Source organism: Hypanus sabinus, chromosome 23, assembly GCF_030144855.1.
Source record: "Hypanus sabinus isolate sHypSab1 chromosome 23, sHypSab1.hap1, whole genome shotgun sequence".
NCBI lineage: Eukaryota > Metazoa > Chordata > Chondrichthyes > Myliobatiformes > Dasyatidae > Hypanus > Hypanus sabinus.
The window spans coordinates 64475967-64501843 of NC_082728.1; the positions used below are offsets into that span (position 1 = coordinate 64475967).

The 25877-nt window shown below is 41.7% G+C and overlaps 1 protein-coding gene across 3 annotated transcripts in view; it reads right to left on the reverse strand.

The window, feature by feature from the left end:
* Nucleotides 1–4854: 4854 nt before the first annotated feature.
* Nucleotides 4855–25877, reverse strand: part of LOC132380263 (cerebellar degeneration-related protein 2-like) — a 154142-nt gene continuing 133119 nt past the window's right edge. For all 3 annotated transcript variants that reach the window (XM_059949010.1, XM_059949012.1, XM_059949011.1), the window contains 4 exons: nucleotides 11552–11611; nucleotides 8500–8582; nucleotides 5775–5944; nucleotides 4855–5191 (listed from right to left, as the gene is read on the reverse strand). In XM_059949010.1, coding sequence (XP_059804993.1) covers nucleotides 5107–5191; nucleotides 5775–5944; nucleotides 8500–8582; nucleotides 11552–11611 — 398 coding nt within the window. In that variant the 3' untranslated portion in view covers nucleotides 4855–5106. The remainder of the gene's footprint in view (nucleotides 5192–5774; nucleotides 5945–8499; nucleotides 8583–11551; nucleotides 11612–25877) is intronic.

The following is a 25877-nucleotide window of genomic DNA, read 5'->3' on the forward strand; positions in this document are numbered from 1 at the left end:
TCCCACTGGATGAATCCTAATCCCAAGAACCCACAATTCCCTCCCTCATGATAACATCAGATTCCTGTTCCCATCACTAACTCACAAAGGTTCAATGGTGTAAAGGTTCCCTTCTGTAAAAAGCTTCTCCTATTCTCTGTTGTAACAAAGAACGTGGCAACTGGAAACCAGCATTTGGGCCTCAGGTTATTAATCAAAAATGGCAACAGCAGGATGTCTGTTTTACATTGCTTTCAGTCAGTACTCTTCTTATTGTGAGTTTTAATGTTTATGTCCATCCCTATACAGTCGGCTCTCCTTATCCACGGGGGATTGGTTCCAGGACCCCCTGCAGATACCAAAATTCACTGATGCTCAAGTCCCTTATTTAACATGTATCAGTGTGGTGGTCTTTAGGACCCAGCGGAACCCTGGACTTTAACATGTCTCCGTGCAGTGGACATTAGGACCTGGCAGCGCAGCTCTGAATCTGCAGTGTTTCTGTTCACGAAAATAATCACGATCACGATTGAAAATAAGGTGGTAGTAATAAAGCGATTGGAAAGAGATGAAACGCCATCGGTCATTGGAAAAGCATTAGGCTACGTAGGTCAACGATCAGAACAATTTTAATGGAGAATGTGAAAGGCCCTGCCCCAGTGAAAGCTACAATTATTACTAAGCAACACAGTGGTTAAATTATTGAAGTACGTACGTTTCGTAAGTGTTTTATATGCATAGAAAGGTAAAATATGTACTATATACTAAGAAAAATGTTTGACTGACACTGAATAATACCGGATATACCTGTTCCGACTTCAAATCCGACTTAAAGACGGACTCAGGAATGGAACTCATTCATAACTCGGGGACTGCCTGTACTTTTCATTCCTAGATTACTTAGAATATCTAATACAATGTAAATGCTATGTAAATAGTTGTTATACTGTATTATAACCATATAACAATTACAGCACAGAAACAGGCCATCTTGGCCCTTCTAGTCCGGGCCAAACGCTTACTGTCAACTAATCCCACTTACCCACACTCAGCCCATAACCCTCCATTCCTTTCCTGTCCATATACCTATCCAATTTTGCTTTAAGTAACAATACTGAACCTGCCTCTACCACTTCTACTGGAAGCTCATTCCACACAGCTACCCCTCTGAGTAAAGAAATTCCCCCTCATGTTACCCTTAAACTTTTGCCCCCCAACTCTCAACTCTCCTGTTTGAACTTCCCCTACTCTCAATGGAAAAAGCCTATCCACGTCAACTCTATCTATCCCCCTTATAATTTTAAGTACCTCTATCAAGTTCCCCCTCGACCTTCTACGCTCCAAAGAATAAAGACCTAACTTGTTCAACCTTTCCCTGTAACTTAGGTGCTAAAACCCAGGTAATGTTCTAGTAAATTTTCTCTGTACTCTATTTTGTTGACCTCTTTCCTATAATTCGGTGACCAGAACTGTACACGATACTCCAAATTTGGCCTTACCAATGCCTTGTACAATTTTAACATTACATCCCAACTCCTATACTCAATGCTCTGATTTATAAAGGCCAACATACCAAAAGCTTTCTTCACTACCCTATCCACATGAGATTCCGCCTTAAGAGAACTATGCACCATTATTCATAGATCACTCTGTTCTACTGCATTCTTCAATGCCCTACCATTTACCATGTATGTCCTATTTGGATTATTCCTACCAAAATGTAGCACCTCACACTTATCAGCATTAAACTCCATCTGCCATCGCTCAGCCCACTCTAACTGGCCTAATTCTCTCTGCAAACTTTGAAAACCTACTTCATTATTCACAACGGCACCTACTTTTGTATCATCTGCATACTTACTAATCCAATTTACCACCCCATCATCCAGATCATTAATGTATATGACAAACAACATTGGACCCAGTACAGGTCCCTGAGGCATACCACTAGTCACCAGCCTCCAACCTGACGAACAGTTATCCACCACTACTCTCTGGCATCTCCCATCCGGCCACTGTTGAATCCATTTTACTACTTCAGTATTAATACCTTACAATTGAACCTTCCTAACTAACCTTCGGTGCGGAACCTTGTCAAAGGCCTTACTGAAGTACATATGGACAACATTCACTGCTTTACCCTCATCAACTTTCCTCGTAACCTATTCAAGAAATTCAATAAGATTTGTCAAACATGATCTTCCACACACAAATCCATGTTGACTGTTCCTAATCAGACCCTGTCTATCCAGATAATTATGTATACCATCTCTAAGAATACTTTCCATTAATTTACCCACCACTGACATCAAACTTACAGGCCTATAATTGCTAGGTTTACTCTTAGAACCCTTTTAAACAATGGAACCACATGAGCAATACGCCAATCCTCCTGCACCATCTCCGTTTCTATTGACATTTGAAATATTTCTATCAGAGCCTCTGCTATTTCTACACTAACTTCCCTCAAGGTCCTAGGGAATATCCTGTCAGGACAGAGAAATTTATCCACTTTTATATTCCTTAAAAGTGCCTGTACTTCCTCCTTTTTAATCGTCATAGTTTCCATAATTTCCCTACTTGTTCCCCTTACCTTACACAATTCAATATCCTTCTCCTTAGTGAATACCGAAGAAAAGAAATTGTTCAAAATCTCCCCCATCTCTTTTGGCTCCACACATAGCTGTCCACTCTGATTCTCTAAGGGACCAATTTTATCCCTCACTATCCTTTTGCTATTAATATAACTGTAGAAACCCTTTGGATTTATTTTCACCTTACTTGACAAAGCAACCTCGTATCTTCTTTTAGCTTTTCTAATTTCTTTACGATTCTTCTTACATTCTTTATATTCCTTCATTTCACTTCATTTACTTCATGCTGCCTATATTTATTGTAGATATCACTCTTTTTCCTAACCAAGTTTCCTATATCCCTTGAAAACCATGGCTCTCTCAAATTTTTAACCTTTCCCTTCAACCTAACAGGAACATAAAGATTCTGTACCCTCAAAATTTCACCTTTAAATGACCACCATTTCTCTATTACATCCTTTCCATAACACAAATTGTCCCAATCCACTCCTTCTAAATCCTTTCGCGTCACCTCCAAGTTAGCCTTTCTCCAATCAAAAATCTCAACCCTGGGTCCAGTCCTATCCTTCTCCATAATTATATTGAAACTAATGGCATTGTGATCACTGGACCCGAAGTGCTCCCCAACATATACCTCTGTCACCTGATCTATTTCATTCCCCAACAGAAGATCCAACACTGCCCCTTCTCTAGTTGGTACCACTATGTATTGCTGCAAAAAACTATACTGCACACATTTTACAAACTCCAAACCATCCATCCCTTTTACAGTATGGGCTTCCCAGTCTATGTGTGGAAAAGTGAAATCTCCCACAATCACAACCCTGTGCTTACTACAAATATCTGCTATCTCTTTGCAAATTTGCTCCTCCAATTCTCGCTCCCCATTAGGTGGTCTATAATTCACCCCTATAAGTGTTGCCACACCTTTCACATTCCTCAATTCCATCCAGATAGCCTCCCTAGATGAGCCCTCTAATCTATCCTGCCAGAGCACCGCTGTAATATTTTCTCTGACAAGCAACGCAACACCTCCCCCTCTTACCCGTCCGATTCTATCACACCTGAAGCAACGAAATCCAGGAATATTTAGTTGCCAATCACACCCCTCCTGCAACTATGTTTCACTAATAGCTACAACATCATATTTCCAGGTATCAATCCATGCTCTAAGCTCATCCACCTTTCTTACAATGCTCCTAGCATTAAAATAAATGCATTTAAGAAATTCTCCACCTCTTACTCTCTGTTTATCTCTAACAGTACAAAGAACTTTACTGGCTTCTTTTTCTTCCTTCTCCCATACATCTGTTCCTACACTCTGCTTCCCCTCCTCCCTCGTATCTAGTTTAAATCCACTGGAGCCTCTCTAGCAAACCTACCTGCAAGAATATTTGTCCCCCTCCAGTTCAGATGTAAACTGTCCCGCTGGAACAGGTCACACCTTCCATGGAAAACTGCCCAATTATCTATAAATCTGAAGCCCTCCCTCCTGCACCATGTCTTCAGCCACGTGTTGATTTGCACTATCTTACTATTTCTAAACCCACCTGCACGTGGCACTGGTAGCAATCCTGAGATTGCTATCCTGGAGATCCTGTCCTTTAACTTGGCGCCTAGCTCCCTAACCTCACCTTTCAGGACCTCCTCACTCTTCCTACCCATGTCATTGGTCCCTACATGGACCACGATATCTGGCTGTTCACCCTCCCTCTTGAGAATACTGATAACTCCATCTGAGATATCGCAGACCCTGGCACCAGGGAGGCAACAGACCAACTGGGATTCTTGATCTCTTCCAAAGAACCTCCTATCTGTCCCCCTAACTAACGAATCCCCTATCACTACTGCTCTCCTCTTTTCCCTCCCTTTTTGTTTAGGGAATATTTGTTCAGGGAATAATGACAAGAAAAAATAGTCTGTACATGCTCAAGCAACGAGTGCTGGAGAGAAAACTTCCAGGTTTTCCCAGTCTGTGGTTGTTTGAATCCGCACATACAGAATCCACAGATAAGGAAGGCCGACTGTATTACATTTTCTTATTTTATACCTCTGTTTTAATATGTAACATTATTATTTTATTAACATTACCCTTTTGAGGTGCACCTTAATGGTCCTTGAATTCTTTCTTCTTCACCTGAAGCAACTCAACCTTTTTGAATGATCACAGTCTCTTTGCTACGCATCCTTCCGAGGACCTTTCCTGCTGTAACACTGGATTTCAGTGGTGTAAAAGTGTGGTGCATCTGATGGCAGTGCTGAAAGGAAGCAACTTCAGCAGTATCAAGTACACCCTTTAATAGCAAGTTCTCACATTCCACATAGATGAATGTTAACTCTGATGCAGAAATAATACACTGGAGGTGTGAATCTCACAGTTAAGGAATATCTTAAATGACACGAGGTCCTTCAAACAAGGGGCTTACAATAAATTAATTCATTTTTGGCTTGTATGAAACAAACAAGGAGGAAGAGCTAACCCTTGCTGACAATTCCCAGCTGTGGTGCAGGCAGTTGTTCCACTTGGATCTCATCAGTCTATCTCCACCCGCCGTTCCCGTTTGATGCTGGACTGGATCCTCTTCTGTCGCAGCCGTTCACGGTGCATGTTCTCCACCCTGGAATTTCCATGACTCATCAGAACTGCCTCAGTATAAACCCTCAAAACTTTTCCAATCTGAACCTTACAAACATTCCATTACTGAACAGGACAGAACAGCGAGTCAGAGTTGATCATTCCAGTATGGGCAATAATGTGGGGCTCAGTCCTCTCCTTTGCCAAATGTGTGATCAGCAATGGGGACTGGCTGTTATTTCATTTGTCACCATCACCCACCGAGCAACATTTGTGCAGAATGAGACAGATTAGCTGTTGTTATGTTGTGTGGTGGGGCAAAATATTCCTCTCTGAAAGAGCAGCCCTGTGATTACTTCTCTTTTAAACTTACACCCTTCATCAAAACAAAACTGTAAACTGGTGTAATATTTAGCACGCAACCCCACACAAAATAGCACTAATTTTAGCCAAGACTTAGGAGAAAATTGCCACTGCTGCTGCTTGAAATAATGTTGAGAAGGCTAACAGGGCCATGGTTATATTCCTACCATGCCCTCAGCCCCATTCTCATCCACTCAGTAGCCGCCCCCAACCCCCCCCACACGCACACACACATTCCACCTTCCCTTGCTCTGAAACCTTACCGCATCCGTCTACTCTCAGCAGCTTCTTTGGACTGTTGCTTTGGTGGCTCACACACTGCCGTCACAATATTCTGGATCTTCTGCAGACAGTCAGCCAGGTTCCTCATCTGGTACCTGCTGATCTCTGAGGTAACAATCAGCTGCCCTGCACGATTAATTCGGTTCTGGTGCTACGAGGGAGAGGGGAGCAGAGGGGGTGGTGGGGGTAAGAGGGTGAGCAGAAGGAAGTGAGGGGGAAGAGGGCAAGGGGATTGGGAGAAGACCTTAGATACAAACCTCAGTATTACTACATTAGGAAAGGTTGCATTGTGATATGGCAGATCTAAAATCAAGCAGGATAGCAACAGATGTCCCACCCAGTGCACACTGAAGGCACTCCTGAGAAAGGCTGTAGTTTCATTCCCTTACTCTTTCTCAGTAATTGTGCACATATTTCCTGTACTTATCTCATGCCCTTCTGTAAAAAAATAGTACAGGGATCTGGAAATACAAATCCATAATTCATTTAAAATAGTGCCAGAGTTAGATAGGGTCATAGAACCATAGAACACTACAGCACAGCACAGGCCCTTCAGCCCTCCATGTTGTGCCGACCCACATAATCCTTAAAAAAAAAGTACTAAACCCACACTACCCCGTAACCCTGCATTTTTTCTCTCATCCATGTGCCTGTCCAAGAGGCTCTTAAATACCCCTATTTTAGCCTCCACCACCAGCCCTGGCAAGTCATTCCAGACACTCACAACCCTCTGTGTAAAAAAACTTACCCGATGTCTCCCCTAAACTTCCCTCCCTTAATTTTGTACATATGCCCTCTGATGTTTGCTAATGGTGCCCCGGGAAACAGGTACTGACTATCCACCCTATCTATGCCTCTCATAATCTTGTAGACCTCTATCAAGTCCCCTCTCATTCTTCTACGCTCCAAAGAGAAAAGTTCCAGCTCTGCTAACCTTGCTTCATATGACTTGTTCTCCAAACCAGGCAACATCCTGGTAAATCTCCTCTGCACCCTCTCCATAGCTTCCACATCCTTCCTATAATGAGGTGATCAGGACTGAACACAATATTCTAAGTGCAGTCTCACCAGAGATTTGTAGAGTTGCAATGTGACTCTCTACTCTTGAACTCAATCCCCCTGTTAATGAAGCCTAGCATCCCATAGGCCTTCTTAACTACCCTATCAACCTGTGCAGCGACCTTGAGGGATGTATGGATTTGAACCCCAAGGTCCCTTTGTTCATCCACACTCTTAAGTAACTGACCATTAATCCTGTACTCAGTCTTCTGGTTTGTCCTTCCAAAATGCATCACCTCACACTTGTCCGGATTGAACTCCATCTGCCATTTTTCTGCCCAACTCTGCACCTGTCTATATCCTCTTGTAACCTTCCACAACCTACAGCCCCATCCACAACTCCTCCAATCTTTGTGTCATCCACAAACTTACTCACCCATCCTTCCGCCTCTACATCCAGGTCATTTATAAAAATCACAAATAGCAGGGGTCCCAGGACAGATCCCTGCGACACTCTACTAGCCACCGACCTCCAGGCAGAATACTTTCCTTCCACAACTACCCTCTGCTTTCTTCCTTTAAGCCAATTTTTTAATCCAAACAGCCAAGGTTCCACTTATCCCATGCCTCATGACTTCGGACCTTGTCAAATATTTTGCTAAAGTCCATGTAGACCACACCCACTGCCCTACCCTCATGAATTTCTTTTGTTACCTCTTCAAAAAACTCAATCAGGCTTGTGAGGCACGATCTTCCCTTCACAAAAAGAAAGCTTTTAGCACATTTGACTTCATAGACACAGGTTCAATTTTTGCTGATGCCTGTAAGGAGTTTGTACATTTACCCCAAGACTGCTTGGGTTTCCTCTGGGTGTGCCAGTTTTCTCCCACAGTCCAAACTCATACCAGTTGGTAGGTTAATTGGTAATTGTAAATTGTCCTGTGATCAGGCTAGGGTTAAATCGAGGGTTGCTGTGTGGCGTGGCTTGAAGGACCTATTCCACACTGTATCTCAATCAATAAAATAAAATTACTGAGTACAGGAGTTGTGATGTTATATAGAAGTTCTGTAAGACAATTGTGAGGCCCAATTTGGAGAATTGTGTGTAATTCTGGTCACCAATCTACAGGAAGGATGAGAGCAGACAGATGATGTATTAGCAAAAGTAATGCTCAGAGCAGAGAGGTCTTCTGATGTGGAAGGGGCAAAACTAAGCTTGCCAGAAGTAAATAGTTTAAACTGCAGAGGGTTCAGACTCTAGACTGACTGACAGTAACCTTAACTCTGGATAAAAGTCACAGACGGTGAACCCACAGCCTTTTGGGGAGAAAGTTTATAAAAAAAAACACAACTCAAATTTGGAGGAACTGACAGGGAAAAAGTTTTACCTGACCCCAGAGAAAGTGCCAAAATCGTTCTTCCATCCCCCAGCCCAGAGCAGCTTGTCACACTATACCCTGATTTAACCCTAACGAGAGCACCAGCCTCACTCACAAATGCCAAGGTGAATGTGCAGAAAGCATCATGTCAAACACTCTTGTGGGAAGAATCAAGAACAGAATATCCCCCTCCTACCTCCAACTGTTGTGAGAGCTGTACCCCTCCCAATAACAGTTTTATTGTAAAGGGTGAGTTGCAGCTTGAGGAAAGGGTTGAGGCCAGGGTAAGAGGATGTAATGGTGCTGCTGGCCTGAACAGAGAACTCACCTTGGCGATAATAGCATTGCGCACATCTTTTGAGAGCCATTCTGCAGTTGCCACATGAAATCTCACTTCTGCTTTCGTGTTTACTAGTGGAACCAAAAGCAAAACCAACCAAGGTAGTGTTAAAACACTCAGTCACCTCATATATTAAACACAACTTCCAATGTAGCTCCCACCCCCTCAGGCACCCTTCCCCTGCCGACTACACCAGGGCTCTGCACAGATCCAGCCTGACCATTCTCAACTGAGGCCATCTGGGTCCTGCACATGAAATGCCATTGGATCATAGTCAATTCTCATCAGTGAGGGTCTCTGAAACACCAAATGTAATAAACGCAATCAACTAGAGATCAAGCTCATGCTCAAAAACCAACAAACACTGGTGTCCAGACTAATGCAGCAGTCCAAGAATTAAAAACAATCACAGTGTTTTTGGTCTGAACTATCATTTGGTAGTTACCACATAACTGAATGGTTAAAGACCTGCAAAGTCCTTTGTGAATGGGAAGAAAATGATAAGAATACATTAAGATAAATCCCTAGGGTAGATGATATCTATCTCAGGATGTTAATTGAAACAAGGATCCTTTTGGATAATTTTGCTTCTATATTAATCACATGTGGGGTACCTGAAGCCTGAATGTCTAATATTGTCCTTTAAGAATGGCTGTAGGGATGTCAGATAACCATAATCTAGTGAGCTTTACATCAGGGAAATTTTTGAGAAATTTCTCAGGGATGGGATTTATGTAGAGACAGGGGCTGATCAGGGATAGTCAGTGTGGTTTTGCATGGGAAAATTTGAAGGGGTATTTAAGACAAGGGAGAAGGCATTTAGAAATGAGACAGATCAGCTGGCTGAGTAGTGTCACAACAATAATCTCATATTCATTATCAGCAGAACCAAGGAAATATTTGTGGACTTTAAGAAGGGGAAGTCAGGAGAACACAAACCAGCCCTCCATGAGGGGTCAACAATGGAAAGGATCATGTTCCTGGGTGTCAATACCTCACAGGACTTATTCTGGGCCCAAAACATTGATGCAATTATTAAGACAACACACCAGGAGTTTGAGAAGATTCAACATGTCACCAAAGAATCGTACAAATTTTTACAAATGTAAATTCTGCACTTGAGAGCATTCTGACTGGTCACATTACAGTTGGTATAGAGCCTCGAATGCATGGGATTGCAAGAGGCTGTAGAGAGTTGTAGACTCAGCCAATCCCATCATAGGCACAACCCTCCTCACCATCAAGACCATCTCCAACAGGTAATACCTCAAGAAGACAACACAAATCAGTAAGGATTGTCAGTACCGTGCATGTGCCCTCTCCTCGTTACTACTATTGGGAAGGAGATATACAAGTCTGTAGACCCACACTCAATGAGTTAGGAGCAGTGTTTCCCCCTCCACCATTAGTTTTCTGAATGGTCCATGAACACTACCTCATTGTTCTATTTTTTACACTATTTATTTTGGTAATTTATAGCCTTTGCACTGTACCGCTGTTGTAAAACAACAAATTTTACAGTGATAACGATTCTGATTAAGTCAGGGCAGCAGACATTGTCTAAATTAGTGGTTGCCAGCCCGTCGATCACGATCGACTGGTCGATCTTTGAGACTTCCCCAGCAGATGCCGAAAAAAGAAATGAAAAATAAATACACAAATACTGTTGAGAGATTGTTTCCGGGTTGTGGGGTTTTAGTTCCGTTCTTTCTGCCCAGTGCACATGTGTGTAGCTCCCCCGCCACGCACTACACAGTGTACTTCAGTGGTCCCCAACCACCGAGGAAACGATATGATTTGTCGATATGAAACGATATGAGTCAGCTGCACCTTTCCTCACTCCGTCATGCCCACTGTTGAACTTGAACACACGCGAGGTCATCAGTTGCCTAAATGCAGTGATACCCTTGCACCAGGGATCACTGGTTGGCCTTGGGCAGCTGGTGGGAAATGCCATTGCTACTGGCCTGGAGCACAGAAAGATGTGCGCCGCCTCTAAACCTGTTCACCACACTGAATATTCGTGGGGAACCCGGCGCTAAAATATTCGCAGATGATCTAATTCGGACTCTGGGTTTTGTAAGTACCAGAGCAGCTACTTACTTCGCTGCGATCTACTTAAAGTCATCCCTCGAGACAAGCTTTTGTCGGCCGATAGATCCTACAAGGGGGGGGCAGGCGTGCATTTTGTCACACTCCTCGTTCCGTCGGTCGCTCTCTCTGGACTGGGGACCTCCGGCCCTGACCTTGCCTCTCACTCCATCAACGACCAGCTGCACCTGGCCAAGGCGTCTGGCGGGAGGCTGGAGTTCGGGCCAGGAGGCTGTCTAATGAGGCAATGAAGCACTCAAAACTGCTTCGGTACCTTGAGTGCATGCACCCTGCACTTAAAGACAAACCTGTTGAGTTTTTTCAGCAAAAAAAACGTGAGCAAGCGTGACAAAAGCTATGTGCTGAGAGCCACGTAAATAGACTCGCCATAAGGAACCCCCTTTGAGCATTGTTGTATTCCAGTCGTGTTTAACACCAACACCACCCTCCCCTCTGTTGGCCGGTCCGCAAGAATATTGTCAATACTAAACCGGTCCGCGGTGCAAAAAAAGGGTGGTGACCCCTGGTGTACATACATTATTTCTACTTCCGGGTTCTGGGGTTTTACTTCCGGTCTTTTCTACCCGGTGCGTTTGTGTGTAACTATTCGATTTGGGGTCGATCTTGCCTTTAACTAAGGTCAAGGTAGGGGATCTTGGGCTTAAAAAAGTTGGTGACCACTAGTTTAAATCAAGAGTTCCCAACCTACCATTAGCCAAGGGGTCCATGGATACAGATCAGATGGAAAGTTGGGCAGATACTTCAAATGGAAATTATTCCAAACAAGTGCTCAAGAGATATTCAGCACAGGGAAAAGGTGGTAAAAGAGGCAATATGCTTTCAGCAAGGGTTAGAAGGTAGGTTTAAAAAAAAGGAGGTAAAGGTGGGATGAAGCAACAGTGGGAGGTAGTACAGCAAAAAAAAGTTATGCAACAACTGCCTTCCTTACCTTTGTTGACGTTCTGTCCCCCAGGCCCACTGCTCCGACAGTATGTCACTTTGAGACGGTCTGAGGACAGCACAGAACAGTAGTCACAACTTGAACCATTCCCAGAGACTCCTCTACTCACACCACACTTAATTGTGATTGCTAGCAAGGCCAGAGTTTATTGCCCTTGAGTAGTATACACACCTTCTTGAATACTGTGAGACAGTCCTCATAAAGAAGTGCAGTTGGGAAGCAGCTTAGGATTTAATAGTAGTAAATTAATGGATTAGAGACCCAAATTAACAATACTAAAACCCGAGTTCAAACCTCACCATGCTGTGGACTTTAATTCAGATAACAATTTGGAATTATTAAAAAAAAGTCAATGCAATGACAACAAATAAAATTACCCAATCATTGTAAGATGTACGTGGTTTACTTATGGGAGGTAGTCTGCCCTATCAATCTGACCCACAATGTGACACAGAACTCTGCTTGTAGCTGACTCAAAGACCCTCTCAGTTCAAGGAACAAGTGATAACATAGGCTCTCACAAGGCACAGACCACAAAAAGATTCTTTAAGAAATCAAATTCAGCAACATTAAGGGAACAGGGAAGCTTTGGAGATATGCAGAAGAATGATGATGTGTATACTGAATTAATAATTAAATGCCTAATAATTAAACCAATCCTTTCAGCTTACATAATATCGCTATTCCTCCATATTCTACACAGTGATTAACTATCTAAGAGCCTCTTGAAAACTTCCATCATTATCTGCCTCTACCACCACCTCAAACAGTACAGTCCAGACACCCAGCACTGTATGAAATAAAACGTGCCCCACTCATTTCCTTTGAACTTGCCCGTCACCTTAAATGCATACACTCTGGGTTTAGATATTTGTACCCTGGCAAAAATATATTGTCTATCATAATCTTATACACCTCTATAAGCAAAGATTAGTTAGAATTGATGAATTAGTCAGAATTTTTCTCCCGGGGTAGAAATGTCATGCACTGGAAGTCATATTTAAGGTGGGGGGTGGGAATGTGAGACTATGTAAAACTGCGCATTCTTCTAAAATACACATGCAGGAGAAGTAGAAGCAAGTATGATAGCAATGTGTAAGAGACAGTTGAACAGGAAGGGTATTGACCATAGGTAGGCAGATGGTAATATGGTCTGCATAGAAGTGGTGTGCGGAAGGTGTGCTGTTGTATTCTATCAGGATGGTGTGTTGGTAGGAACTTGTAAGTGATGGTTCTTCCTGGTGGTCTTGACTCTAAGTTCTGTTCATTTGGACTATGTAAAATATTTAGTACTGTACGGATGCACACTCTCCCCATTACAGATGTGCGTGCATGTGGAGGGAGAGGAATTACGTGATGTAAAGGTGGCAGCCCTTGGGTATTGAAGGGAGACGTTGAAAATAAAGTTGTTTAAACAAAATAAAAACATGTCCTTGTTGTCTGGGCGTTAACAGTGCTAGCGGAGTATGGTTTCCAATTGTACGATCTTGCCTACATTTGATGAAAGCTGGAAAAATGAAATTGGAATATGGACTCGTGTTACAGAACTGGAGAAGACAAAGCAAGCCCTGGATGTTGTGTTGCCACTTTCGAGAAGACCGAGTGGGAATTACGGTGTAAGACCTGAACAACGATGATGATATGAATACTCTAATATATACACTTGACTCTTTTTTGATGGAAGAAAAGGATTGGATTTATGAGGCATATTCAAACTTTGCCAAAATTTATAAAAATATGATTGATTATATTATTGATTTTGAATAAAAGTACACGCATGCGCAAATACAAAATGGAACTTCTTGATGCGTTATTAGCTTTTAAATTGTTAAAAACTGCATATATAGACATAAAGGGCAGAAAGCTAGTGTTAACTGCTGCACAGAACTTATATTTGCATCTATGAAATCATCACTGAAGAGCATTTTTGGAGAAAAGGCCGCTAAGACAACAGTTGGAATTAATTTGAGTCAGGAAACGGCATACTTCACTGAGCAGAAACAAGGATATAGCAAGCGTAGGTTCCAGAGTGACCAGACAAGGGTACCATTACCTGGCACAAATCCAATAAACCAGTATGGTAGCAGATCAAAATGTCAAAGTATTTACCATCAGGCAAAAAACTGTCCGCACTGAACCAAACAAGTTGGGCTAACTGAAGAAAATAACAAATCTGAAAATATTGAAGAGTGGCATATCACATTGTTTGTGAAGGAATCACTTACTAAGGTAGAAACACCCAAGGCAGAGATTTTGATGATAAGATCTCCAGGATCTGCTGTTATTGATATGGCATGCACACGCACAATGTTCTAAAGAAAAATAACTTGAAAGCTATGTAAGTGAACTAAAGCAGAATCAAGTTCAGAAACTGGTGATGGGAAGATTGTACATTCCACTAAAAGACTGAAAATTCCTGCAAGCATAGGGCAGACATTGAAACAGAGGTGGTACCAATAAACATTCCATTACTCTTGAGTAAAGAAAGCAGTAGGACTGGATATGGAGAATGACCAAGCAAAGATGTTTCAACACTCGGTGTCTCTTGAGCTCACCAGCTCTCGACATGACTGTGTGAACACTTTAAATCAGGACACTACTGAGAACCAATGTGAGAATGAAGAACTGTCACACAAAACATGACCATAGATGAGAAATGCAAAGTGTTTCTCAAATTTCATAAGCAGTTTGGACATGCTTCAATTGAGAGACTTCAGAAACTGCTCATAAGTTCAGGAAGCAAAGATGCAGATTAGTTTTCCATTTTAAAGCAGATAACTGACAACTGTGAGACATGACTGAAGTTTGGAAAGCCCAAGCCCAAGCCAGCGGTTGGCCTGTCACTAGAATCTGAATACAATGAAACTGTAGCTGTAGACCTACATATGTGTGGTATCTCCACATCATTATGAGTTCACACGTTTCAGTGCTGATAGTGTTGTAATTACAAAGAAACCCTCAGAGTAAAAAGCTCCATCCATTCCCGGACAAGTGTGCATGGCCTAACTTGGAAATTATTCAGCAATAATGGTGGAGAATTTAAAAATGATGAAGTCACAAATATGGCAGAGAACTTTAACATTGAAACAAAGACAACAACAGCATATAGGCCTTGGACTCTTGGAGTGACACAATTAAATATTTACTGAAATAATGCTGAAGGTAAAAAAAAAGCAATGGCTGTGAATGGAACACAGCCCTGGACTGGGCCCTTATGGTGAAGAATACCATGCACAACGTACATAGCTATAGCCCGTATCAACTTGTGTTTGGCCTGAATTTGAATGTTCCCTCTGTACTGGTTGACAGACCACCTGTTTTAGAGGGCACTACAAGGAGGGAGTGGGTTGGGAAACATATTTCAGCACTGCATGCATCAAGGGAGGCTTTCACTGAAGCAGAGTGTTCAGAGAATTTGAAGAGCACTGTGAACACAGGTCCGTCCTACAAATGACAAATATGACACAGGGGACAAAGTGTATTACAAAAGAGCAGAGTGTGCAGAACAGAGATGCCCTGGAGTTGTCATTGGTCAGGATGGTAATGTGGTATTTGTGAGACATGGAGGTACATATATGAGAGTGCATCATTCCAAACTACATAAAAGCACAAACTGAAGACCATCAGAACTCCATGGAGAATAATACAAAAAATGAAAAGCACTTACCTGGCACACTGTCACATAGCACAGAAAGGGATGAGGAAAATGCAGCTAAGGACCCAACAGAGTTGCTCAACAGTGACACAGGCAGTGTGGAAGAGAGTGCAGTTGAGAACTCAACACACTTACCAGAACAGAAATTATCACAAATCCAAAGATAACGTGGAAGTTTCAAGACAAACCGTGAGATATGTAGACCAAATCTCTAGTATCTCATACAAAGCTGAAGTCTTAGGACAAGCAGGCAAAGGCAGTGGGAGAAACAAAAGCTGGTACAACTCGAATTACCCACAGCTGCTGACATTGTAGGGTCAGCTGACATGTCATGTACAGACACACTTCATATGGAATCAAGTATAGATCAGACTGGACCATCTGAGAAACGTCAAGATGGAGATGTCCTAGTAACTAAAGTGTTGTTTGAATCTGCAAAACAGGATGAAATCAGAAGCTGGGAGAAATAATGGAGTGTCAGAGGAAACTAGAAACATTGGCCAAAAGACATTGTCTACAAGGTGAGAGCGCACTCTGAAAAAATCCTCTCAGGAATTATACCAAAAGCATGTCTGGTGGTTAGAGGTTTTGAGGAACCGAACACATAAGTCTGAAAAGACTCACCAACACGTGCATCAGAGTCTCCCCAACTACTTATTTCAGTAATACGTCAAAAGCATCGGCAACCTCTTTCCAGGGACATAAAATCTATATTCTTACAGGGAATGGAGCTGACACGTGACATTTACATTGAACCCCTTCCTGAAGCCAGAAGTGACTCTGTGGAAACTCAAAAAGTATGTGTATGGTCTAGCAGATGCATCACTCTGCTGGTACAAAAATGTCGAAAACCGGTGGAAAGCTATCACAAGTGAATCTAGTTGAATTTTACTGGCAAGATTCTGGATATCGTGTGAATGGTATATTTGCCTGCCATGTAGATGACTTCAGATGGGGAACCTCACAGAACTTTACAACTTTACAAAACAATTATCCGTCAGCTAAAGTCAGCCTTTCAGTTTGGACTGGAGGAACATGACAGATTCTGCTATGTAGCGATAGACATCCTTGCTGTTGATGAACAGTACAACTGCACCAGAAGAAAACTACATCAGGAATCTTCAGACAATCCATATGGAGTCCTCACATGCCACACAACGGGATGCATCCCTTAGTGAAGCTGAAGCGGAGTAACTTAGGTCGAAGGAAGGTCAGATTCTATGGGTAGCAAAGTAGAGCAGACCTGACATTGTGTCTGATGCCTACAACTTGACATCCAGTACAAAGAAAGTCAAATTTTACATGAGTCTAACAAGATAGTGCATGAAATTCAATCTGAAGTAGTAGTCTTTTTTAATTAATTTTCTGAGTTTTTACAATGCAACAAAACAAAAAAAAGATGTTTATACAGTGCAAAACATATCAAAGTACAATTCATAACAATTAAGCAAAGCACCCACAGTAGAATCGTATAAAGTTAGCTACCACCCCACCCTCCCACTACCCAACTCCAAGCCAACCTCACGATATATAAAAAAGTTAATCAGAACTATATTACCACAGAGCTGTATTTATAAAAAGGTTTATTGCCTACTATATAATCTATAATATGATTACACATAAAAAAAACCCATAAATCTTAACCGTAAGAAGCTGGAAGTAATGGATTTAAATGCAAAAGAAAAATAAGGAAGGGATGCACCCTTAATCTAAACAGGAATATTCAAGAAAAGGTCCCACACCTTTTGGAAATTTATATCTGAATTAGGAAGTGAATAAAGAATCTTTTCAAGGTCTAAGCAGGACATAATATCTCTAAGCCATTGAGCATGAGTGGGTGGGGCAGCATCTCTCCACCTAAGAAGGACTGCACGTCTGGCCAAAAGAGAGGTGAAAGACAATGTACGACGCTCAGTCGGAGTTAAATGTGTGTCAGCTTCTCCCCAAGTACTGAAAAGAGCGAACAAGCCCAGTACATATGAATAAGAGAAGCCTTGCCCCCTTACACTTGTCACAAATGGGACTAATGTCAGGATAAAACCACGATAATTTAGTTTTAGACATATAAGCCCTATGTACAACCTTAAACTGCAAAAGGCAGTGGCGAGTACACAAAGAGGTTGAGTTAACTGACTTAAGAATTGAATCCCAAACCGCATCAGATAAAGAAATATTTAAATCATGCTCCCAGGCAGTTCTAATTTTATCGAAGGGGGCACACCTCAAGATCACTAACTTATCACGAATAGTAGATATTAAACCTTTACCCAATGGATTAGTACAAAGACATAGGTCCACAAAGTTTTTCTCAGGCATTTCAGGAAAGTTTGATATTAAAGGGTTAATGAAATGTCTAATTTGAAATTATCTAAAGAAATGAGTATTAGATAGGTTAAGCTTTACAGATAGTTGTCGAAAAGTTACAAAACCATTATCTATAAAAAGATCTTCAAAGTGCTTAATGCCCTTTCTGTACCAATCATGAAATGTTGAGTTTTGCATAGAAGGTAGGAAAAGATGATCATGTAAAATAGGACTAGAGAGAGAGAAACCATGAAAGCCATTATATTTTCTGAACTGAGCCCATATTCTCGGAGTACATCTAATAAGAGTGACAAGGAAGTGCGGATCTAAGAAGTGCAGAAATGGAGAGATCCTTACTAGAGTTCAACTCCATTGCCACCCATTTTTGGCAGTCAGACTGATTATGAAAGAAGGACCAAAGAATAAGAAAATGAATATTGGCTGCCCAATAATATAAATGAAAATTAGGCAAGGCTGTACCACCTTCCTTTTCAGATTTTTGAAGGTGAGCTTTATTAAATCTGGAACATTTGCCCTTCCATAGGTAGGATGAAATAATACAATCCAAAGTATCAAAAAAGCTTTAGAAATAAAAATTGGTAAAGATCGAAATAAGTATAAAAATTTAGGAAGGATGTACATTTTAATAACATTAATTCGACCTACCAGAGACATGGACAAGGGTGACCACTGTGTCAAACACTGTTTTGTAGAATTTAAAAGATTAGCAAAATTTTCTCAAAAAAGATTCTTGAAGTTCCTTGTTACTGTAATACCAAGGTAAGTGAATTGATTATTAACTACTTTAAAAGGGAGGTCATGAAATACTAATGCGTGTGCTTCTCTGTTGATGGGAAGAGTTCGCTCTTGTGTAAATTAAGTTTGTAACCTGAAAGCTGACTAAATTTATTAATAAGTTAAAACATTGGGAGTAAGGAAGTAGTCGGATTTGATATACAAAGTAAAAGATCATTTTAAAATCTTTCTATTAATTATTATTAAAGATTAACAAAAAAATATACTGAGTCAATATGTCATTATATACAATAAAGAATTAAATTAGCAAATAACTGATTAACAAAGCTAAACAATATATCAATAATAATAAGAGAAAATAAAGTGTTAAGAATATTTTTTGAAAGAAAAAGGAAAAAAAGAAACCTTACTAAATAAAAAAAACCCCAACTGAATACATCATGCAAGCTTCCATAGAAAAAAAAATCTGCCAACTCAAATCCATTAAAAAAAATTGGAAGGAAACCATATTAATTAACTCAAATCAAATGATAGTAGCGGGCGAATGAACCCCACCTTTTCTCAAAATCAAATCCAAGATCGAAAGTTCAACTTCTGATTTTCTCCAAACTAAGGCATAACATCACCTGAGAGACCCATTGTATCAAAGTGGGAGCAGAAACATCTTTCCATTTCAAAAAAACAGCCCTTCTGGCCAATAATGTAACAAATGCAATTATATGTTGGTCTGATGGAGAAATACCATGAATATATTGAGGGACTACACCAAATAAAACTGTCAATTTATTAGGTTGTAAATTAATTTTTAAAACTTTAGAAATTGTAGAGAAAATAGACTTCCAAAAATGTTTCAGTACAGAACACGATCAAAACATATGTGTCAATATAGCTGTCTCAGTGTTACATCTGTCACACTGACTATCAACATTAGAAAACATTTGGCAGTCTCTCCTTTGTTAAACAGTAATGATGTACAATTTTAAATTGAATTAGAGAGAGATTGGCACATATCGAAGAAGAGTTAACCAACTTCAAAATCCGCAACCAATCTTCTGTTATCAGGGTCATGTTAAGCTCTCTCTCCCAATCTTGCTTAATCTTAAGTGAAGGGTAATTATGCTGTTGTAACAATAAATTATAAATTTTCCCAATAAAACCCTTCATTAAAGGATTCATTTTTAAAATAATATCTAACAGGTCAGAATCTTGTATATATGGAAAATTACTTAAGTTTTTTTGTAAGAAGTGTCTGACCTGAAGGTACTGCAGGAAATGTGAATATGAGAGAGAATACTTGGTTACTAATTTCTCAAAAGACATCAATTGTCCATCCTGGGACAGATCCATGAAGGAATAAACCCCTTTATTCCTCCAAAAAAGAAAAGTAGGATCATTTAATGAAGGTTTAAAGAAATAATTTCAATAAATTAAACTAAGAAGTTTAAATATTTTAAGATGTAAAAAGTTATGAAACTGGAACCAAATTCATAATGACTGATTAATCACAGGATCTGAATTTAAATTAGTAATTTTCGCCAGTTGTACAGGTAAAGAAGCTCCTAATAATGAGGTTAAGTGAAACTGTTTCAAATCAGGTGATTCCAAATCAGCCCAAGGTGGTCATTCATCTCTATCAGCCCAATATAACAAAAAACACATATAACATATAATGACAGCCCAATAATATATTCTTAAATCAGGCAAAGCAAGACCTCCATCTTTTTTTAATTTCTGTAAATGATATTTACCAATTCTTGATCTTTAATTATTCCAAACAAAAGATGAAATAATAGTCAACCTGATCAAAAAACTTCTTAGTTTTAAAAAAAAGGGATATCTTGAAATACATATAAAAATTTTGGCAAAATCATTTTAACTGCATGAATTCAGCCGACTAATGAAGTGTAAGTGGATTCCATCTACAAGATAATTGCTTCATAAAATCCACTTAAGGAACCAAATTAGCTTCATAAAGGTCCTTCTAATTTTTAGTAATAGATCATCATCATAGAGACTTTGAGCTCAACAGCCCCCCCTCCAAATCCCTGTCAATTCAGCACAACTTCGAAACGTAATTGCCAATGGCTCTATAGCCAAATCGAAAAGTAAGGGATTTAATGGACACCCTTGCTAGGTGCCACGTTTAAGATTAAAAGGTTCGGACTGCTGAGAATTAGTCAAGACAGAAGCAGTAGGGTGTGAAAATAACAATTTAATCCATGTAATAAAACTTAGTCCAAAATCAAATTTTTCTAAAACCGCAAGAAGATAATTCCACTCCACACACTCAAACACTTTCCCTGCATCTAGAGAAATGACATATTCAGGAATCCTAGCTGAAGGTGATTATAAGATATTAAATAGACACCGTACATTAAAACAAGGGAGATGATTTTTAATAAAACCAGTTTGGTCTTCAGGCATAATCAAAGGTAGAATGTTCTCCAATCTATGGACTAAAACTTTAGTCAAAATTTTAACATCAACATTTAGCAAAGAAATTGGCCTGTATGAGGTACACTCTGTTGGATCTTTACCTTTTCTCGCTAAAAGAATGATACATGCCTCATTAAATGATGCTGGAAAGTTACCGTGTTTAAACAAGTCAGTTAAAGCTAACATTAGTTGAGGTGAAAGCAGCGAGGAAAATTTGTGGGCAGAACTGAAAAAGTATGTGCGAGCAAGGAGGCCTACAAACCTGACTCAGTTACACCAGTTCTGGCTGGAGGAATGGAACAAAGTTCCAGCAACTCACTGTGAGAAGCTTGTGGAAGGCTACCCAAAATGTTTGACCCAAGTTAAACAATTTAAAGGCAATGCTACCAAATACTAGCAAAGTGTATATAAACTTCTGACCCATTGGGAAAGTGATGCAAGAAATAAAAGCTGAAATAAATCATTCTCTCTACTAGTATTCTGACATTTCACATTCTTAAAATAATGATCCTAACTGACCTAAGACAGGGTCCGTTTTCTAGGATTAAATGTCAGGAATTGTGAAAAACTGAGTTTAAACGTACACTATTTGGCTAAGGTGTATGTAAACTTCTGACTTCAACTGTATATGTTGCGTCAGGAAACCTTCCTGAATATACCTAACAAACTCTACCCCATCTAAACCGCTTGCTCCAGGGACATGCCAATCAATAATTGGGAAATTTAAATCTCCTATCACAACAACCCTGTTATTATCGTACTGTTCCAGAATCTGTCTCTCCATCTGCTCCTCAGATGTCCGTTACTATTGTGTGGTTTATAAAAAACCCTTCCTGTTTCTAACTTCCATCCACAGAGAATCAGTAGACGATCCCTCCATGATTTCCACCTTTTCTGCAGCTGTGACACTATCTCTGATCAGCAGTGCCATGCCCCCATCTCGTTTGCCCCCTTCCCTGTCCTTTAGAAACATCTAAAAACTAGCACTCTAAGTAGCCATTCCTGCCCGAGCCATCCAAGTCTCTGTAATGGCCACAACATCAAAGCTCCAAGTACTGATCCACCCTCAGTTCATCCGCTTTGTTCATGATACTCCTTGCATTAAAATAGACACATCTCAAACCATCAGTCTGAGCGCATCCCTTCTCTATCGCCTGTCTATCCTTCCTCTCACATTGTTTACAAGCTTTCTCTATTTGTGAGCCAACTGCTCCTTCCTCGATCTCTTCAGTTCAGTTCCCACCACCCCCCAAGAAATTCTCATTTAAACCCTCCCCAATAGCCTTAGCAAACCTCTCAGCCAGGATATTGGTTCCCCTCGGATTCAAGTGCAACCCATTCTTATCATACAGGTCACACCTGCCCCTAAAGAGGTCCCAATGATCCGGAAATTTGAATCCCTGCCCCCTGCTCCAATCCCTCAGCCACACATTTATCCTCCACCTCACTCTATTCCTATTCTCACCGTCGTGTGGCACAGGCAGTAATCCTGAGATTACTACTTTTGTGGTCCTGCTTCTCAGTTTCTTTCCTAACTCCCAGTAGTCCGTTTTCAGGACCTCCACCCTTTTCCTGCCTATGTCGTTGGTACCAAAATGTACCACGACCTCTGGCTGTTCACTTTCCCATTTCAGGATATTGTGGATGCGATCAGAAACATCCCAGACCCTGGCACCTGGGAGGCAAACTACCATTCATGCTTCTTTCCTGCATCCACAGAATCGCCTGTCTGACCCACTAACTACAGTGTCCCCCATCACTGCTGCCATCCTCTTCCTTTCCCTACCCTTCTGAGCCACAGGGCCAGACTCTGTACCAGAGGCGCTGCTGCTTCCTACAGGTAGGTGCCCCCCCCACCAATAGTATTCAAACAGGAGTACTTACTGTTAAAGGGGACAGCCACAGGGGTACTCTCTAGTATTTGACTCTTGCCCTTCCCTCTCCCTTACCCACGTATCTGTCTCCCGAGGCCCTGGTGTGACTACTTGCCTATAGCTCCTCTCCATCACCTCCTCACTTTCCCTGACCAGGCGAAGGTCATCAAGCTGCATCTCCAGTTCCCTAACCCAGTCCCTAAGGAGCTGCAGCTCAACGCACCTTACGCAGATGTGGCCGTCTGGGAGGCTGGACATTCCACATCTGACATCCAGTATAGAACACCAGCCTCACAGACATACTTCCTATTCCTATTCTTCACAAGTAACTTACCTTGCCTCGCCCTCTACTCTAATACCCATTCTCTAGAGCTGTCTTCTTTTAAAACTCTTCCCACCAGTCTAACGTGCTGACATCCACGTGCCTGCGCAGTCGTGCTTCAATCAAACCGCTGAAGAAAAACACAACCTGTGACCTTGTACACTGCCAACCCGAGAAACAGTATGTTACTATGTGGACATGCCGCACAAGGTGGTACTGGTGAGAACAAGCATGGAGGCTGGTAGGAAGGAGAAAATAAATTCCAACTGAACAAAAAAGCTAGGTGAGGTGAAGAGATAGATTTTAGAACTGATAAAAGGTTGAATACTACTGTGCTTTACACAAAGTACTCTGCAGATCCTGGGGTCAAAGGAACATGTACAACAAGCTGGAGGAACTCAGCAGGTCAGGCAGCATCCGTGAAAACGAGCAGTCAACAAAGGGTCTCAGCCCGAAACGTTGACTGCTCGTTTCCACGGATGCTGCCCGACCTGCTGAGTTCCTCCAGCTTGTTGTACATGTTACCGTGCTTTGCATCCTGGTTTGGAGAAATATCTCATTTCTGCATATATTACGTAGTTATATACTTTTTGTTCATGTATATAGTTAAATGACAATAAACTACTTGACTTGATTCTGAATGGTGTTTTCTCTAGTCCACTATAACATGAAACTCCCTTTGATCCTTGATACATCCCTCAGTTCAGCTCTCTGAACCAACTTGATAGCCATTTCATGTGTCGCGTGCAGCTTGAAGATGAAGCTTCCCTAGATATCAACACAAACTGTTAAGCTTTACAGGCTCCAGCTCTGCCTGATTCTCATGACAGGAGTCTTCTACTTCAAGATTTCACCAATTTATATGAATCTCTACAATTTTATCTGTAGCACTATCTAAAATTCCAGCACCATGCACAAACATAAATTCGAATTTCATTATGACACAGGAGACCACACGCCCATCCAGTCTACACCAGCTCGAACATCTGGACCCTCCTTTCCCCGTCATCCCACCACTCATGGTACCGAACCCAAGTAAGGTAGGACACTACCACTGCCCATGACCTACAAACAGATGTACATACCTATGGGGATATCTGTGCTGGTACAACCTGGTAACGGTCCATTCTGTCCAACGAAACAAAATGTGGGATACAGTTAGGACAGCCAATGACCCACGATGTCAGTATACGAGATTCGAAAAAGCAAAGTACTCACTGTTACTACCCTCAACAAGTGACAGGCTCAAGGAGAGGAGGGCCAACTGTTGGACAGAATGGCTGCAGTCTGGCACTGACATGGGAGGTGGAGTGTTAACGTACAGATCGTCACTGTTTAAGAAGCATCTGCACCAAAGAAACTGGACCATGTGCTGTGAATGTGACTGAGAGCATGGGCGTGCTGGGGAACTTGGTGGGTCGAGCAGTGACCGTGCGGACAGAAGGAGGAAGCCCAGGCCGAACTGGGTGAGGGGGTTAGGACCCCGCTGGGAAAGCAAAGATTCCGAGCGATGTGTGAGGAAGGGGTATTTACGTGACGGGTGATGGATGAGATGTGAGTGTCGGGGATTCTGACTGCGAAGTACGTGGTAGCCGCGGAAATGCTAATAGTGTTAGTAGCAGCGGCCTGTCTCCACGCTGCCCGACCCATGTAGTGCCCGCAGCTCACACCTGGTCTCTATCGCTGTTCCCGACTTTGCTGTAATCCGCCTTGCCATTCGGGTACAGCAACTCCAAGCTGTAAGCACTGCGATACTGTCGCTGCAGAAGCGCAGTCCGAGACCACAGATCACCGGCTGTAAGCCAAATAAATCGGCAACCGCGCTGCAACATCGCTTCCGCCTCCCACCCGGCCCCAAGGACCTGCACAACATGGCGCCCACCCGCGCCGTCAGACCTCCATAACATGGCTCCCACACGGCACCACAGACCTCCGAAATATGGCTCCCACCCGGTCCCACGGACCTGCACAACATGGCGCTTGCCCGTAACTCCCCTCCCCCTTTCATAATATGACCTCCGAAAAATGACGAGAGCCTGTCACAACATTCCCGTCCTGAATATCTTTCACAATGTTGGCCTACTCCGGACGAGATTGCCAGCGTCTCCCGAGGTCCACTCAGTGCGGAAAATTCTGTACTGTCAACAAATCTTAATTCATGTCATATTTTAAACAATAACCCGGGCAAGCTTTTGTTCGCAGACGTGACCGCTCTGCGATGTCAAAACGATAGCAGGGCTGACATTGTGTTGGCTTCATGGGTCCTTATTAGGCCTCATCGGCGTCACTCTGTGCCGGCAGCGACAGTGTAGTTACAAGTGCCATCATCCTGCAGTTAGAAATCTGTATAGGTCACCTACTTCCAGTGTTTACCAACGCTACATCCACTTTTTGCCCATTCTTGCCCCTGACCACCGATCAAATTAAAGCATTTAATCTAAGGCTCTTCTGGAACATAGTGGCCAGGTTTTTTTCCCACCTGCTCAAAGTGTCTCAGCATCTGAGGCCCAAACCCCAACTGAAATTCCTCTAATTGGCAACACTTAATTGCAGGTATCGTGGCTGTGAACCGCACTGCCATTGACCAATTACCATCTGCTTCTACTATACAATCACCTATTTAGTCATCTCTGTTCTGCTTAATCGTAACATCAATTATTTAATTAATTTTGATTGTACATAATGTTTTTAAATGTGCACAGCATAGATTTACTAATGTCCCCTTATATAAATCTCTTGTCCAGTCAGAAGAAATGACAAGATAGTTATGTTCTGAAGGAATTCAGTGGGCCAGGCAACAATGTTGAGGGAAATGGATAGTTAACAATTTAGCCTTAGACCTTTTCATCTGGACTAAAATATAAGATATAGGTGCAGAAGTGGGCCATTCAGCCCATTGAGTCTGCTCCACCATTTAATCATGGACTGATCCAATTCTTCCAGTCATCCCCACTCCCCTTCCTTTCT